The sequence below is a fragment of the Eutrigla gurnardus genome (genome assembly GCF_963514095.1).
Source record: "Eutrigla gurnardus genome assembly, chromosome: 6".
Lineage (NCBI taxonomy): Eukaryota > Metazoa > Chordata > Actinopteri > Perciformes > Triglidae > Eutrigla > Eutrigla gurnardus.
The window spans coordinates 15,783,578-15,800,198 of NC_139920.1; the positions used below are offsets into that span (position 1 = coordinate 15,783,578).

The 16,621-nt window shown below is 40.6% G+C and overlaps 1 protein-coding gene across 5 annotated transcripts in view; it reads right to left on the bottom strand.

Annotated features, from left to right (window-relative positions):
• Positions 1-16,621, bottom strand: part of sgip1a (SH3GL interacting endocytic adaptor 1a) — a 54,138-nt gene that overhangs the window by 9,193 nt on the left and 28,324 nt on the right. For 4 of the 5 annotated variants that reach the window (XM_084012260.1, XM_084012259.1, XM_084012261.1 and 1 more), the window contains 14 exons: positions 16,413-16,476; positions 15,931-15,955; positions 15,222-15,284; positions 14,944-15,007; positions 13,967-14,145; positions 10,023-10,034; positions 9,339-9,360; positions 9,157-9,241; positions 7,954-8,039; positions 6,216-6,296; positions 5,615-5,689; positions 4,674-5,435; positions 3,608-3,729; positions 3,124-3,277 (listed from right to left, as the gene is read on the bottom strand). In XM_084012260.1, the coding sequence (XP_083868386.1) occupies positions 3,124-3,277; positions 3,608-3,729; positions 4,674-5,435; positions 5,615-5,689; positions 6,216-6,296; positions 7,954-8,039; positions 9,157-9,241; positions 9,339-9,360; positions 10,023-10,034; positions 13,967-14,145; positions 14,944-15,007; positions 15,222-15,284; positions 15,931-15,955; positions 16,413-16,476 (1,794 nt within the window). The remainder of the gene's footprint in view (positions 1-3,123; positions 3,278-3,607; positions 3,730-4,673; positions 5,436-5,614; positions 5,690-6,215; positions 6,297-7,953; positions 8,040-9,156; positions 9,242-9,338; positions 9,361-10,022; positions 10,035-13,966; positions 14,146-14,943; positions 15,008-15,221; positions 15,285-15,930; positions 15,956-16,412; positions 16,477-16,621) is intronic. The other variant, XM_084012262.1, reaches the window with a different exon arrangement.

Consider the following 16,621-nt stretch of genomic DNA (forward strand, 5'->3'; position numbering starts at 1 on the left):
CAAGCTCCAGTGGTAAACCGACTAGTTCCTGTGTTGAGACTGCAGCTTGGTAACTTTCACTTCAATACATTATGGACAACAGGATGAAAACGTAGGTGGGGCGTACCATGTGAGAGATACCTGACATCCAGTTTATCTCCAAGAAGTTGCCCACAAATGGTGGACAAAGCAAGTTTGTAATCAACGTTGGTAACATTCACTAAGATGGAAACAAATTGTAAACATAATTTTTCATTTCCTGAAATTAGGAGTTAATAGACACTGAACAGACAACCAGTGAACAGTTAATTATAGCAGTTGATTTCTGCCACATACATTCATGTTTTTGACTACTCTCTAATAATTCCAATTTTTCTTGTAAAAAAAGATCCTTTTAGCTTCTCAGGACTATATTATGCAAACGATACACTGGTTCTTGTCATGAAACCTTGGGCAAAAGAGGGCCTCATTTCTCAGCTGCATTTGGAGGAGCCTTTCAAAAGAGATTAGCTTTTCTGGCCGATCCTGATGCATTTAGTCCATGACATCAGACCTTGGAGGATCCAGCCCCTGAACTAGGATGCAGCTGCATATTTGACTAGAACAAGCATTACAAGGGATTGTGTTTACAAAAAATGCAGCAAAAACATGACTCTTCCTGTCAAATGTATGCCTTTTACTCTTGTCAGTGTTTAAGTTTGACACAGAGCAGAGCGAGCTAGTTTGATTCTATACTATACTACTATTGTTTTGATGTGTAGTGAAAGTGTGATGTAGAGTGAGTGGACTAACAGAGTTGTTGGGCGATGGAACGATGAGAGCAGCGCGGTGCTTCATGAAGAGAACAAAGGGGGCAGGTGTTCAGAAGGGGAAGGCAGGGTTGACAGGTTGTATTTTTCTATGGCTTGAGAGTGCGTGAGTGACAGGTGTGACAGGTGGGTGTCAGGGGTCAAGTGTGGAAGTGGACCGATGCTTTGGGGCTAGGTAGAGATTGGTTGAACTTGAGGTGGTGTCGTGCTACTCCAGCAGTAGAGAGAGGATGGCATGAATACCAAACAGATGCTGCCTGTCTAATTCAGCCTAATTCCCTTGCCAGACTTCAAACGACTCTGTGAGCAGCAGTATGTGTTCGAGTGTGTGTGTGTGTGTGTGTGTGTGTGTGTGTGTGTGTGTGTGTGTGTGTGTGTGTGTGTGAGAGAGATTGACAGACAATATGGATCTCAAGGACTCACAGATAAGGAGCTCTTCAGACATGCTCACTGAACACACAAACACACTCTTGTGGTGCAGACTGAGAGTACAGGTTTCTGGGAGGGACTGCACTGCACTCTGCACACACACACAATATGTGTCGCCAAGAGAAGAGACACAAGGTTGCCATGGTGACATGGCGAGACAGCCACTGGTGCACAGTCATAAAACAGAGAGAAAAGTCTCACGAGAAGGCAGATGGGCAAAGGGGAAGACACAAACTTAAAAAAAAAAAAAGTTTATGCTAACACCGCTTTCATTATTTTCTGGAAGATAGACTATCCCATCAATTAAATTCTTAGCAAATTTGTGGAAAGGTATGAGTTGGCAAAGACAAAACAATGAAGGAAAAATGATGATTTCACTGAAAGATGCTGCCATGTTTGAAAGGAATAAAACATGTGTGTAATGTCCCTACATCTGTTAGAAAAAGTAAGTAGGTATCAGGATAATGACAAAGAGTTGTTGTTCTTATATATCTCATCTTTTGAAGTGTAGTATATGTTAAATAATTGACGTGAAGCTTAAAAATAGGATTTCTTAAAACTGCCAGAATGTGAAAAAGACCCAAACAGGGTGTCTCACTGTCCCAATACCTACACACTTTAATGAAGAAACAATGTCAGGTGCACTCTTGGGAAAAAAGCATCAAACAATTGAAAACTGACACAGGATCACTCCCCCAACCCGTCCCCCTTTCCTCCCTCCGAGGGGATCTTTACTATACCTGCAAACGAATCAAAGTGCCTCTCAAAGGTGGGCAGTTTGTCTACATAAGCATCATCTTCTGACAAGCCAAAGGACAAATAAAGAGACAAAGAAACGGCGAAGAAAAAAAGCAGAAAGCAAATCAAACCAAGGAAAAAATAACGGAAAATTAAAAGTCAGAAATTCATACACACAAAAAAATTAAAAAGCAAATTAAAACACAAACAAAACCTAAATGTAAAAATTAAAAAGCACTGCAACTGGAATAATGTTTTTAATTGAAGTCTCAGTGGCCATTAACCCTGTTTGGTCTATCAACAAAACAACCATGAATGAATAATGTATTATTTAAGGCTATAATAGAGAATTCAACAACCTAACAACCTGAGTCTAGTGAAGCTGTTTACTTATTGTATGTCCATGGAATCAGTTTTAGAAAAGCAACCTCCAACCAGCGAATATGTTATTTTCTATACAACTCTTTTTGCTCCCAGACTGTTGTTACGGTCTACTGAGATTTGCTATTATCCACTCACATCTCTGCACTGTAAGGTCCTTAAACACTGAATCTAAACTGAGATCAAGGAGTACAAACATAACTAAGTGTTGTTCTGCCAATAATTAATTAAAGGAAGGTTTGTTTATGCTTTAAAATTAACACCTTGCTTCACCACACACTCATACTGACGTGTGTGTAAAATTAAATTTGTCTCCGCATCCATCTTAACCAGACAATATCTATGTGAAGTTAAAACTATATCTAGGAGAAATCTTATTCAAAACTGATAGAAGCAAAGAAAAAAATGATTGCAGTCGTGTTTAACATAATCTATCTCGGATAATAACAGCTGACATGCATAGGTTTTAATGATGTGTGTGGTCATTAGATGCCAAAACTAATTGTGGCCATTTAATACTGGCTTTATTCAGTGGACCATCACTGCCAAGAAACTGTCACCATTTCCAGAAAATAAATATTTAAAAATAAATAAATACATAAATACAGACTCATTCACAAAAAAAAACAAAAAACGCAGAGCACAAGGAAGGACAGGGCCAGCAGATAAAATGAATAATGACATTTTAATATTAGACATGGAAAAGTAAAATTCAGCTGACGCTTCTAGCCTCTCTGAGCACAGCCATCAGACTGCACAGCTCAGGGACAGTTGAGGAATCACACACCTGACACGGACACGGAGAGCTCTTTGCCGACGGTGGGGGTTGTGGCAGCACTCATGGAGTTGGTAGAGGAGATAGAGGAGGTGCTCTCGGCCCGCGCCAACGGGGCAATGGGAGGGGGGCTGGCAGAGTGGACCGGCGGGCTGAACGGACGATTCTGAACAGGTCAAAAGATAGTAGGACAATTAGAGGGAAAGAAATGAAAGACATTTTAGATTCAAGGTTTTTCGCATCTCATACCATTACTTATTATCTTATTAAAACATGTAACCATATTAGACCCTGCAGGGATTTGACTTTGTAAAAGTTAATGTTAGCAAGGAAGTTGTACAGTTGCGTTTGTCTTTGTCATTGTCTTTGGCTCTTTTATGAAAGTTTCCTGCTAGTCCAAGAGAGCAGTGACTGAACCCGCCAGGTATTAACAGACTGGAACCAAAACACAACCACCTCAATTAGAAGTGAAAATACGATAAACTGCTACACTTACTGCATCGCCTACAGTGGGTTTCCCCGGAGGAAGTTTGGGGCGTGATGGGGGGCGAGGAGGAGGAGGTGGTGGGGTGGTGTTGATTGACGAAGGAGTGGTAGGTCGCACTGGAGAGGAGGCGCCTGCAAAGCAGCACAATAACATAGGGATTACTTAAGAAAACTCTCCTGTCTAATAGTGTTGAAAAAGCTGCAAATGCAGGATGGATGGAGCCAGAATCAGTATAGTATAGGTATATCTTGAGAATCTATTTTTACGCATGCAATGCAAGCAAAAAGCACAGTATTTTATTATACATTTTACTATAAACCGTCGTTTTATTTTACTATAAACCCTCGTTTATATTAAAATACTGGGATGAACACCTTGATAAAGGATTATGAAGACATAACCTCCCATTTTAGCTACCACTGACAATTAGGATTTTACTAAAGCTGCAACAAGAAAAAATAAATGAGGCTATGCCCAGCTATTAGTGACTCTTTTGTGAACTACTGGCCTAAATGTTATTGTTTTTTCCCCTTATATTCACACAATTTCCTCATAGATGTATAAAGTCTGTTTGGCTCATTAAATCATACCAGAAAAAAAATATTTCTCCTGAAAAATGGACAGTTGAAATGTTCTCACAGTGACAGTGTATGTGCAATAGAAAATGAAAATGTTCCACAGAGTGAAGTCTGACCTTAAAATACGAGTCAGTAAGAATAACAACAACCTGTGTTAACATGACACAGTTCTGCAGCAGAATGGTGGTGTATATCCAACAAGGCCAAAACATGACCTCTATTCCAGGGATATGGAAATAAAAATGTAGATTCACGGCTCACTTTGCGCAAGTTTAACAACAAAGACGGTGCAATGCTGGTTAAACAATCCCTTCTCAACTCCAGTCATCACAACCTCTACCTAACCGTATTTGTATGGGTGCTATTAGTCACCTGGCTAGTACGATAACCAGAATATTGTCTCTGTGTATTCATAATTATGTTTGTGTGTGACAATCAATCCATGCACTAAAAAAAAAAGTGCCCTCTAGAGTATTTTCCAGTTATCATGAACTCACCACTATTCGTGCCACCAGGTCCAGATGTGGGACCCGGTGATGACACCACTGCCCGATATGTAGGGGGGGGAGGTGGGGGAGGTGTACTCCGGCTACCCTGGTTAGCATCAGTGGGGGAGGTGACAGTTTCACCTCCGTCCTCTTTGGATTGGGTGACGTCTGTGTTCTTGGACTGCTCCTCTTGATTCAGGACAAGAGGTGGTGGGGCGGAGCATGTTGGAGGTCCCTCAGCAGGAGGGGTCACTGCTGGAGGGGTGGTTGCTTTAGGAGCAGGGGTTGGTGGAAGGCTGACAGGTGAGTCAAGGGGAGGGGGAGATGATGCGGGAGGAGACGCAAGCTCCTTTGGTGGTGCAGGGGGTGGAGAAGTGGCAAGCGTGAGAGGACTTCGGTCCTCTGGTGTTGGGGGATCTGAGGGGACAGGAGGTGCGGCGAGCTCTTCTGAAGAAGTAGGAGAGGTTGGAAGAGGGGGCACAGGTTCTTCTTTTGGAGGAGGGGATATAGGGGGAGGTGGTGCAGGGTCTTCTGGAGGAGGTGGTGATGTAGGTAAGGGTGGGGCAGGAGATCCAGGTGGAGGCAGTGATCCTGGTAGAGGAGGTGCTGGGTCCTGTGGTAGAGGCGGTCTGTCAGGAGATTCTGCACTGAAGCAGACCCATGTGTCTCCTGTGTCCTCCCCAGCAGGGGGACTCTGTTCGGGGCCAAAAATGTTGTCCAAATCAGCTATTGAGGGCTTCTTGGTGGAACTGTCTGCTTCTGTTGACACTTCTGAAACACAGACAACCAGTGACCAATCAAAGGCCGAGTTCAGAGGTGCTCAGTATGTTTACACACAGATAAAACATGACAGGTAGATAGGCTGACTGAGAGAGTCGGAGATAAAACGTATTCTAACAATGTAATGGCATGATAAACAGAAGGCAGAAATAGATAAGAGGACCACTTACCATCACCATCTGCAGAGGGAGGACCAGTAGAAGGGGGAGAGGTCGGGACATTCTTGGGTGGAAGTGGAGGTGGAGCTGCAATAAAATTGAAAGTCAGACCTCTATTACAGGATATTACTGCCTAATCAACATCAATGATCATAGAAAGGGAATTCCTGTTGCTGAAGACTTTTCACGTCTGCAGCTTATGGTGGGCTGATACAACGCTGACCTAAGCAAATAAGAAGTATTGTATCCTGCCAAACACAACAACAACTTGAAGAGAAGTGATCATCCCACAAAGAAATCAACCATGCAGCAAAGCACATTCAGTCACCACCATGCCAAATGCAAGGAGCAAGGGGGGAGGATGGAGACATGTACTGAACTCTCCCATAATAAACTACAACCAACATTGAATCATTTGGATGAGAAAAGGCCGATGGCACGAAACAGTGTACAGCTGACTGTAACGAGAAGCAGAGTGTTATTGCACCATGCGTCTTTGTTTGTTTGTTAATCAGATGACGATGAGGTTCATGAGGTGAGCTGATGGATCTGTGCAGTCATTCCAGGGAGGAGAAGATGTGAGACACAATGTGCAGAGAATTATAAAACTTACTTCCTGTGGGAAAGGATCTTGTCAAAGGGGATTCAGGCTCTGACAAAGGAGCCCCCCACGGATCAGACTCAGACAGATCCACTACATTCAGGAGAGGACAGAACAGGCCGAGTCAGGGGCATTAGAACCGAAGAAATAATTGAAATGGGTTTCTGATTCTTTGGTTCTTACAAAAGAATTATGTGTGGGGGAAACAACAATCATTAAAATATTATTATATTAGAGAAACATTTCCCACCAGAATATACTCTGGGCAGAGGTGACCAAGACAGTTTCACAAATAAGCCCACTTGTCACCACTTGTTTTTTTTTTTTTTAATCTTCAATAGTATAATACCGTTGAGAGTTCATATAAAATCTTAATTTTCATTATTAACTTTATCAATAATAAAATATTGGCTATATAACAATCACATGATGCCAAAACCCACATTATTAGTGGCCAATGTGAGAAGATGAGACTGCATGAGAGGATAGTTCACTGAAGACATTTATATGGTTAACATCGAGCTAGCTTTCTGTCTATCTTTCTGTAATATTTCTGGTTTAATAAGCGTGAATGTTGAGACCTTTGTGTAATGAAGTACATTCATTTTTCAGGATTTACCAAAAAAAAAAAAATCAACATTTCTGTTGGATTCATTTTTCTTTAAACTGTTTCACAAATACATTTCAGATATTAAATACACTGAGCTGTGAGTTTATTCACTACACAAGTTACAACTTCTGCAGTCTAAGACAACAGTCTTGCTGTAAATGCTACCTCCAAACCACCTCCAAAATGAGGAATGAACAAATCTCTAAAACATTACACATTATAACCTTCATGAAGGTAGGATTTATTACACAGCTGCTGTATAAGATTGCAAAAGGTTTTAGCTATATGTACAGTACCTAATAAACTGGCAACTGGAGTGGAAATAATATTAGTTTAATCTCTTAGTACTGTCTGTCCTCAGGAACAAAAAATATGCATTTTCATGAGGATAGGATATATTGCAAGGCTGTTGTATAGACTGTAATAGCTTTAGCAAGCTGTACCCAATCAACTTGAAACTGTAATATTACATTTACCACAAAAAATAATTGTTTTCTATATCTCACAATCTGCTCTTTATGACCTTGTGAAGATAAAACCATAATAAGGAAGAAACAAGTCACCAGTTCTAACACACAGAGTTGTTTTATTTATCCAAATGAATGTATAAAAGGAATTTGAGTTGATGTTAGTTATGCCTGACACGGCAGTTGCGTAACAGCTAAGAGCTCTCCCACAGCCGGTACCACTAAATCCCCATGGATTGGCTGAGAGCGGATGACGGCACAGTCTGCATATTAACAGGCTGCGCAGCGCACATGAACATGACCAATTTCAACTTTGACCTTAGCATATACAGATGGAGTGAATCCACAACTCCACAGCGAGCCAGAGGGAAGAACAACAACGTTTGTGTGTGTGTGTGTGTGTGTGTGTGTGTGTGTGTGTGTGTAGATAGAGAGAGAGAGAGAGAGAGAGAGAGAGATGTGAGAGTCTATCTGCTATGGCAGCTGAGTGGGGCTAAGCTGGCAGCCTTAAAAAGACAATAAGTTCAGAAAGCCTTTTTCATTGTGTTATTATCAAGGTTTGACAAAACGCCAACACTTGTAAGAACCGCAACACAAGCATATTCTAACAACCGACACAAAGACATGCACAGAGACGTAAACACAGTGACAAAGCCACGGGGAGGAGGGTTACCTTCGGTTTTTGGTTCTCCAAAGGCTGTTTCCAAAGGAGGCCCAAATAAGGCTGTGGTGTCGACAGAGACTGGTGTTTGTTGACTGCTGCGACAGACAAAAGGACAAGACAGAAGATGATGTGTGACAGAATAGTTACAGAAGGACAATTTGTGGAACATTATCAACTGAGTATCACTTCTGTGATCCCATCTTGCGACACAATACATTTTGAGTGACAGGCTAAACAAGCCACTTTTCTTTCTTCATCTCTTTTGAACGTATATATCCTTTGTGACATGTGGATAAACAATATTGTATCTCTCGAACTAAGACCAACCTTTTAAAACAGTTAGATACAGAAGATGTTCTAAAAGCAGCGTTTTCTTCAGACTTTAATCCTGAATACACACATTTTTTATTTGTTGATATTTGATCATTTTGTGTTATTGTTTTGGAATCAACTGACTGAATAGGGTGATGCCCTACCATGGCTAATGGTACTGGGCAGAAAACACACATAAAAACATTTAGACACTAAAAACAAGCATTCAAACGAACCACAAAAAAACATGTTGAGGAAACTATTAAAACAAATATATACACAAGCATTTATAATAGAAGAATACATGTTTATTTTCCCACAGCACACAAAACGTCACAGTGTTGATGAGTAGATAAACACAACGACAGCTCTGCACATTCACTGAAGCCTCCAGCAGAATAAACACAATGTTTGTCTCAAACACAAAAATGTGTAAGTGAGATGGCAACGGTTGGGTGAAATCGAACCTTAGTCTTGGCCTTCGCTTACAACAAGAGTATTACCTAAAGAAGTTATATTCTTTTCATGATAAAGGCTTTTAAAATAATAATTTATCACCATTATGAACTTTTCTGTGAATACGTAACTTCACAAGTTAGGCTCACTGCTCAATGAAACCAAGCCAGACAGCTGCAGCAGATGCTAGAGAGATTGGAGTCACATGCAGAAGGGTTCAGTGAGACAACAAAAGAGGCGTCATCAGATGCTGGGGAGTAATATAAAAAAAAGGTAAAAATAGCCAAGAACATCACCGCCGCCATCCCCTCAATTAGCTCTTACACAGCATTTTACACCATGTGCCAAAATAACGTAGTACACAGCAGATCTACTGCAATGCTACACTACATCATATCAAGTGGCAGCGGCTTGTCCCTCGTCAGGGGACAGTGAGGTACCGACCTGGGAGGTTGTGGTGCTGGAGTTGGTGTGGGGGCCACAGTGGGTAAAGTAAGGACGATACGTCTCGGTCTGGCAATCTCCTCACCTGGAACCATAAATAAATCAGTTTAGCAGATGTGTCTCTTGCATCACATTCAATTCACCAGCATGAAAAGTGAATCTAGCTTAAGATTGATACTTACTGGATGGGTTCCTTTTCAAACCCTGTAACATGATGAAATGACAGTAAAATATAAAAACCCAAAGTACAATTTTGCATAAATTCTAATAATATTTGGCTATAATGATACTAAAATCTGCATCCTATACAGCCCCTGAATGTCAAACAGCTGCAAATGCAGAAAACCATAAAATGCAAATGTATGCCAGTCCAAAAAACAAACAAAAAAAAAAAAAACATTGTGAAATTCGGCCTCAGGTTGACTCGATGAGAACTGTGGAACTACCTGACCAGGTATAAGCTACAACGGAGGCATTTCTAACACACACAAACACTGTGATACAGGAAAGGTACTACAGGAAGATGAGACGAGAAGACACAACGGTGTGGAGCGACGGAGGTAACACATCAAAGGGTCCAGCTGTCAAATTAGCAAATTGTATCCCACTACGGAGACCAAGCATGCAGCCATTCAAGATGAAAAATAGAATATTGATCTTGAGAATCTGGGAAAAATATATTTATATAAATGTCAAAACGGATTAGCTCACAGTTTTGACCTGTCACTTCAGCCACTGAACCCACCTACGCATTTTACGTCTCAATCAACTGACACCGAGGTAAAGGTGAGGAGCAAAAGGGCCCAAGAAGCATGAGGCATATATTTAGCCTGACCCCAGGGAGGGAGAAAGAAAAGGACACTTACCGGGCTACGTCTCTGTGACCAGCAAAAAGGAAGAGAGAAGAGACACCTGGTCAGAGAGTGACAAATCAGTAAAGCAGACATCACACACATGATGAGAAGAAGAATTGTGGCCTGGTCGGTCAGATTTGGGGATGAGGATAATATATTTGTGAAGAGGGCATTATGTGCTTATCCATCTTACATTTTGTGAGTCATTTCTTGCCCAGTCTTATGCAGTTTAAGGATTTTTAACATACATGCATATAGTTTAATAATTCCTGGATAATAAGGAAAATAGGTATTAGGGAAAGAGCTGATGATAGGTGTTCATGTTAATGCCTTCATCCCTCTTTTCTGTTGATGGTGGGTAGCAAGTCACCTTCAGATAAATGAGGATATTTGCCTGAAACATTAATGTCATCTGTGAATCTCCTGTAACTGGACATCATCCAAAAAGCTTGTGGAGCTGCTTAAATCACTTCCCTCTCCCCTTCCCCCATTTTTATCATATCTATCTCCATCCCTTTTATTTTATAGTTTTTATAAAAAAAAAAAAAAAAAAAAAAAAAAAATGTATTTTTGCCATCTAATCATTTTAAGTATCCTTTCATTTCCCCTTCTAGTCTCCCATCTCCTGCCCTTGGTCTCTTTAATGTCTGCTGAAATCTCTCCATCTGCCTGCATCACCTCCGTCTCGCATCAACCCTCCATCCCTCACTCTTGTGCTTGTTCCAGTTGTGCAGTGAGCCATGAGTGATTAAAGTGATGCAACAAGGGGGAGGGACATGCTGGTGGAGTGGATTTATTTTATTGGATAAATCTGTGCAGGACACAGCGCAACACTGTGTGTCATAAGTTCAACCAATCATTGTCTGCCTGCTGTACGTAAACAGGAAGAACAACCGGAAGTAACACAGTGACCTTTTAGCTTCTGTCAGGGACTAACACTGGTGTTTAACACACAAATAGTATAATTGTGTAATATACAGTAGATACCGCTTATGTTAAAAATGGACCTCTCAAAACAGCCTGTGGGTTTAATTTTTGAAATTCAATATGCATATTTGCTTTTGCTGCTAGAGTAATAGAACATTGTGTAACTGAGGCAGACCACATCTGAACAGAGTCTCAACTGAGCAGTAAAGTGAGAGGACTTTCTGTGTAGATCTGACTGCAGCGTGGCTGGCTAGGTAAGATGTTTCTCTATAAATTAAGCCTCTCGGGTGGAAATTCAAGTAGACATAAGACAAAGACTGAATAATACGGGATGCAAGACCTCTTTTATTAGTCTCTAACATCTTAACTCCATCCCTGACCTTTTCCTTGCCTCCTCTACGTGTCTACGAGTTTGTCATTTGGACTGAGAACTGGAGGCTCAAGACTCCGGAACCAATTAAAATGAGATTTGTGACGTCTTAGTCAGCGGAAAAGAACTTAAAATACAACGCTCTTGTACTCCAAGTATCGAGGCAAAGAAATCAACATGTGCCATTAAAACGCTGAGCAGTCACACACATGCACACACACACACACACACACAGTAATCTGCGTAGGTATAACACCACAATGAAACACACTCACACCAGAAGAGAAAGCACATAACATTTCCCTTTATATGCTGGGCTAATAATGATGCCCATAGTGATTACAGACTAGCCATTTGTAGTTGGCCTATTCTCAGTAACACAGAAGTGATTTTATGAGTGAGTGGGTTGAGGAAAATAAAGAGCTATAAACACAACATCATGCAAAGCAAAGGCTTACCGGACTCCTCTACAGAGTTTAGCATCATGACAGACAGCAAAAGAATGAGGGATATGGAGAAAAATAAAGAGGAGAGGGGTGGAATAGTTAGAAGACTAGGATTGAAAAAATAGAAAAATTGTGAAAGCAAAACAAAGCAAAGCATCTATAAGCAATGTAGTCAGCCATCAACATTAACTGCAATCACTAATATAGACAGATAAAGCTGGAGTAATACTTTGGCTTTCGTTCATTCCTCCACATTACTCCTAACATGATGTGAATGCTGGGGTTTGATGTAAAATAAGTTGTTAACCTGCATCATGGTGTCTGTCTCACAAGCTTGTGTACGTATGCATTATTCATGCAGAATGCACCAAATAATAAGCTCATGCAGTCTGCTAAAATAAGAGCCAAGTTACAAATGGTTTTGTTTCTGGGAATAGTACGTTTTAGTGGATCATTTGAAGGAAAAAGGAAGAACTACAAAGACGTGGAAAGAAGCAGCATTTGCTTTTGGAGGCCTGTTTACATTTGGCCGCTCTTCCTCTTTTCATCAGACCATTTCATTGCGAGTCCATATCCAAGGCTACCCAGAGTTGCCAGGGAGTGACTTTGTGACTCATGGAATTTATGTGCTAGGGAAAAGCTCTGCCGAGGCTAACGTGATGCTAATTTGAACTGGTAGAGGTGAAAGGGGTAGTTTCGTTATCGCAAGCTCAGGCCAATTATTACAATGTCACGACTTGGTTAACATTCTGGTGACTTCACTGCATTATGATTTCAAGAAGATGATAGGGGAAACTTATTTCACACAACTTTCAGGTTTTGGTAACCCACATCAGGTATCAAGTAACTGCAAAGTATAACAGCCACTGTTGTATTAACAGGGCTGTAACCTTTTTTTTCAAAAATATCTCTTAATCTGTTGATTATTTTTGTGATTAATTGATTAATCCCTATTCAATAAAATGCCAGCAAGAATTTGTGAAAAATGCCCATCACACTTTTTTTGTCTAAAGTTAAATATATCCTATAGAACAAAGCAGTACATTCTCAAATTCAAGAACTGGAACTAACACATGGTTGATTCGTAGTTTTTATATAAATACATTATTTAAACAATTAATCCATTGTCAAAGTTCTTGTCAAATTATTTCCTGTTGATGGACGTATGACCATAACATCATATAAAAAAAACCCTAAAAGTTTCAAAAACAATCAATGTCTCCTATCTACAATGCAGGTGAACACAACCATTATCAGCACTGAAAGACCTTCACACCTGATCAGGTTATCAGAGACAGTGGGCAAACACACAGAGGCTGGATTAAATTATTGAGTTCAGAAGCTCAAATGACCACAAGCAATCTCACTGTACAGCAGACTGACACAGGTTCATTGTGCCCACTTTCCTACCTGAATTATTCAAGAGGGACACTCAAGTTAACTGTCCTCACTGAAGAAGAAAGGGATTATGGGTAGGCAGGCCTGTTTTGGAGTCCTACAGTTGATTACAGGCTGTGTGAAGATGACGTGTGCTTGAATGTGGACTCATCAACTGAGCTGTATCACTTCAAACAGGAGTTTAACACCTAGCGTGCTATGCTGTTGTTTCTATTGTGAAACAACTGATGTGTGTTACACAACACAGGACTAAATGGGATAACACTGAGGTCACTGACAGCACTGACCAAATATCACAAGTGTCACAAATTTCAAATTAGTCTGTTGTCTGGGCTCACCCATTAAAAGGGACATGATTTGCGATTTCAGTGTAGCGTTCAGATTTGGCTCATTAAAACAAATTATAAATTAATTAAAAATGTCTAAGTCAAAAACCAGTTAAAGAGGATGGAGGCTGAAGATAAGAAGCAGAAGTGATTGTCTGTTAAAGCTATGGTCTACATTCTGAAAATCAGTTGAGCCTCTGAGACAGATTTGAAAAAAGCATCCCCCCCCCCCCCCCCCCCCCCCAACCAAACCCCTCCCCTCAGTGTTCAGGGGAGGACGAGGCGAGATGACGAGGAGCAGGGGAGACGAGGGGATTGGATGGAGGGTACGAGCCAATGGGAGCCTTCCGGAGCAATGGCTCCCATTGGTCAATTTCTATGCAGGCCTTTGGCTGATAGACTAGTGGATTTTTTTTTTAATTCCAAATCGTAGACCGTAGCTTTAATGAAAGCCAGCAGTGAGAAGACAGTGACATCAGAGCTACTCACCATAGGAGACGGCGACAGGGCTATGTTGCCTATGGAGGCCTTGAGCTCGTCGACTGAGGGCACAGACGCTACACGATCTGCCGGCAGCGGCTTGATCTTGACTTTGAACTTTTTCCTGTGGTCCTCCTCTCCTTCTGACTCATCAGAGGAAAAGAAGTGGGGCTTTTTGATAGTGGGTGGTAGTGAAGCGTCAAGGAAAGCAAAGCTTTTCGTTTTTTTACTTGGTCTACTTCAAGATTATTTTACCACAACTCTAATTAAGATGGTTCATACTTGTCATTAAAAACATTTCATTTCGTAGTGTTTCAATTATTACCTTACTGCTCTCAGAACATATAAACTCCTCTGCATGTCGGATAAAGTGGAGTACGAATTAGAATTTGAAACCTATATATAACTTTGTAGAGTTATTGGTAGACCAGTTCTTGCCAAGACCTGATACAAATATTGGGTTACATTTGGTGCATGCCTATAGGATGAAGGTGCTTGGAACTCTAATTCAGATAAAATGTTTAACCTACTAATTGCAAAGTGATGAATACAGTATGCCCATCATAACAAACAAAGCATCACCTCTTCTCAATATTAGCTGACAGCCTGAGGAAACAGTATATTGATTAGAGTGATATCTAGATTATTGGGTTTGCTCAAACCCTTCCTATTCACATCAATGACTCATTCTTCTGTAGCTGTTATGTGCTGTGCCTTATTACCTTTATTTAGCCTTTGTCAATCGGCTGTTTTTACACTTTGATGTCGACACTCTTGACACCCTTTGTCATCATCGCATTGCAGGTGGCTTATTTGTGTGTTGATTTGAGTTATTTAAGGATATTTTACGTCATGGATTTTCCCCTACTGATTTGGCAGCCTTTTCCACATGCTGTGGCGAGTGATACATACTACACAAACTGATCTATCAGCGTGTGAGACAAATTAATTCTATCAAATGACAAATGAAGCAGCGCAGAGGATATCTCCCTCTTCCGACTCCTCATCAGGTCTCATGCTGTAGCCTTCATCATCCACCTCGGGAGAATTCTGAAACACAAAGAGTGACTAGGTGTCAATCTCTAACTGTTTGTATGATGTTATCCGTAACACACTGCTGTGGTATTAGTTGTATGCCATTAAAATGTTATCAATACTTTAAGCCCATTAAATGTGGATGAAAACAAAGTAGCAGTTTTGAGGGTGATTGACAAACCTCAAATACTCTTTAAAATCAGCAAAACATGATAATCCTATTACTTACATATCTGTCCCAGTCGATATCTCCATAGAAGCCATTAGGGGCCCCGTTGGTCTTCTTCTGAGACTGGGATGAGAGAGACACTTTGATTAAAATCCCTCCAGACAGTGAAGGTACAGTATATTCTGCACTACTGCGCTGTGAGTAAACTGCAGTGAATGTGTTTCTATGTTAGCTACTGTTCCACAGATTCCTATTTTTTCTCTTACAGGCCCTAATTTGTTCTCCTTTTTCTCTGCTTAGTCACTAATGATCTGATAGTAATGAAGATTATTGTCATTATCCCAACATGTTGCAAATTGCCCAACAGTGCTGGAGATAATAGTTTAAGATTCAGGTCTCTTTATGCTACCTCAAAGGACTCAGAGGAATATCCTGTGGCCCTTTTTTCCCCTCAAAGTCTCTTCAGAGTGCCTGTTAAATAAGCAACAGCTGAAATAGCACCCACTGATGAGTTGAATAATGCACTGTAAGTCTATAACCAGCCTGAGCTCTAGACTCTAGACTACCTATTCTACAGATCAATCTACTCCAAAAGGACTACAGACTAGTGTTCAGTACCGATTCAACCTCTTGAGGTTCCTGGCAAGTAAAAGAAAAAAGAAAAACCACAGAAAATAATGAACTCACAATCACTGGACATGATGTTCTCCAATTATACACAAAGTGAATAGTAATTTACTAACAGATCAATTCATTTTATTTTACTTACGCCGCTCTCTCTGTCTGGGGACCCCCTGTGAAAATTTAAAGAAGCACAGAGAAGAAAGGAGAGTATGAAAATTCACTTAACATGTGAGCTCCTAATTTTGAAATCAAGTGCTTTGCTAATTAGTCGAGCCGAAATATATAAAATTAGTATTCAAAGAAAACCTTTTCAGGGCACACTACCATACTCAAACGTTGCAACACACAAACCTTTTACTGCAAGTAAAGTGTCTCATGTACAGTCTTTTTTTTTATCTTGCTGTATTTGCATAATTTCACAACATATCTGCCATATCATCACAGAAATAACGTGGCTGTATGCATGTAAGCAAGGTCACAAGCCCTGGATACATTTTGCAGGTTCAATGGAAGTAGCTGTCTAACATTTATCAGATGAGAACTTTACATAATAAATAAATAGATGTCCCAGCCATCTCTCTGCTGATTGGATTTTTCAGTATTAGGAGAAGTAGGAACAGGACATACGTGGAGTCATTGTCCTTCTCTTTCTTCCGTATCCCAAAGGCCTTCCTGGTACGTTTTTTCAATCCTGAGGAACGAAGAGCAAAAAGGGTGAATTATTGCATGAAAAGACACCAAAGGCATGACTAAAAGGTGGTGTCTGTGGGTGGGTTAAAGGGTAGACGGGGTCAGCTGTGAAGTATCTATCATCCAGGAGATTAAAGACGACATTT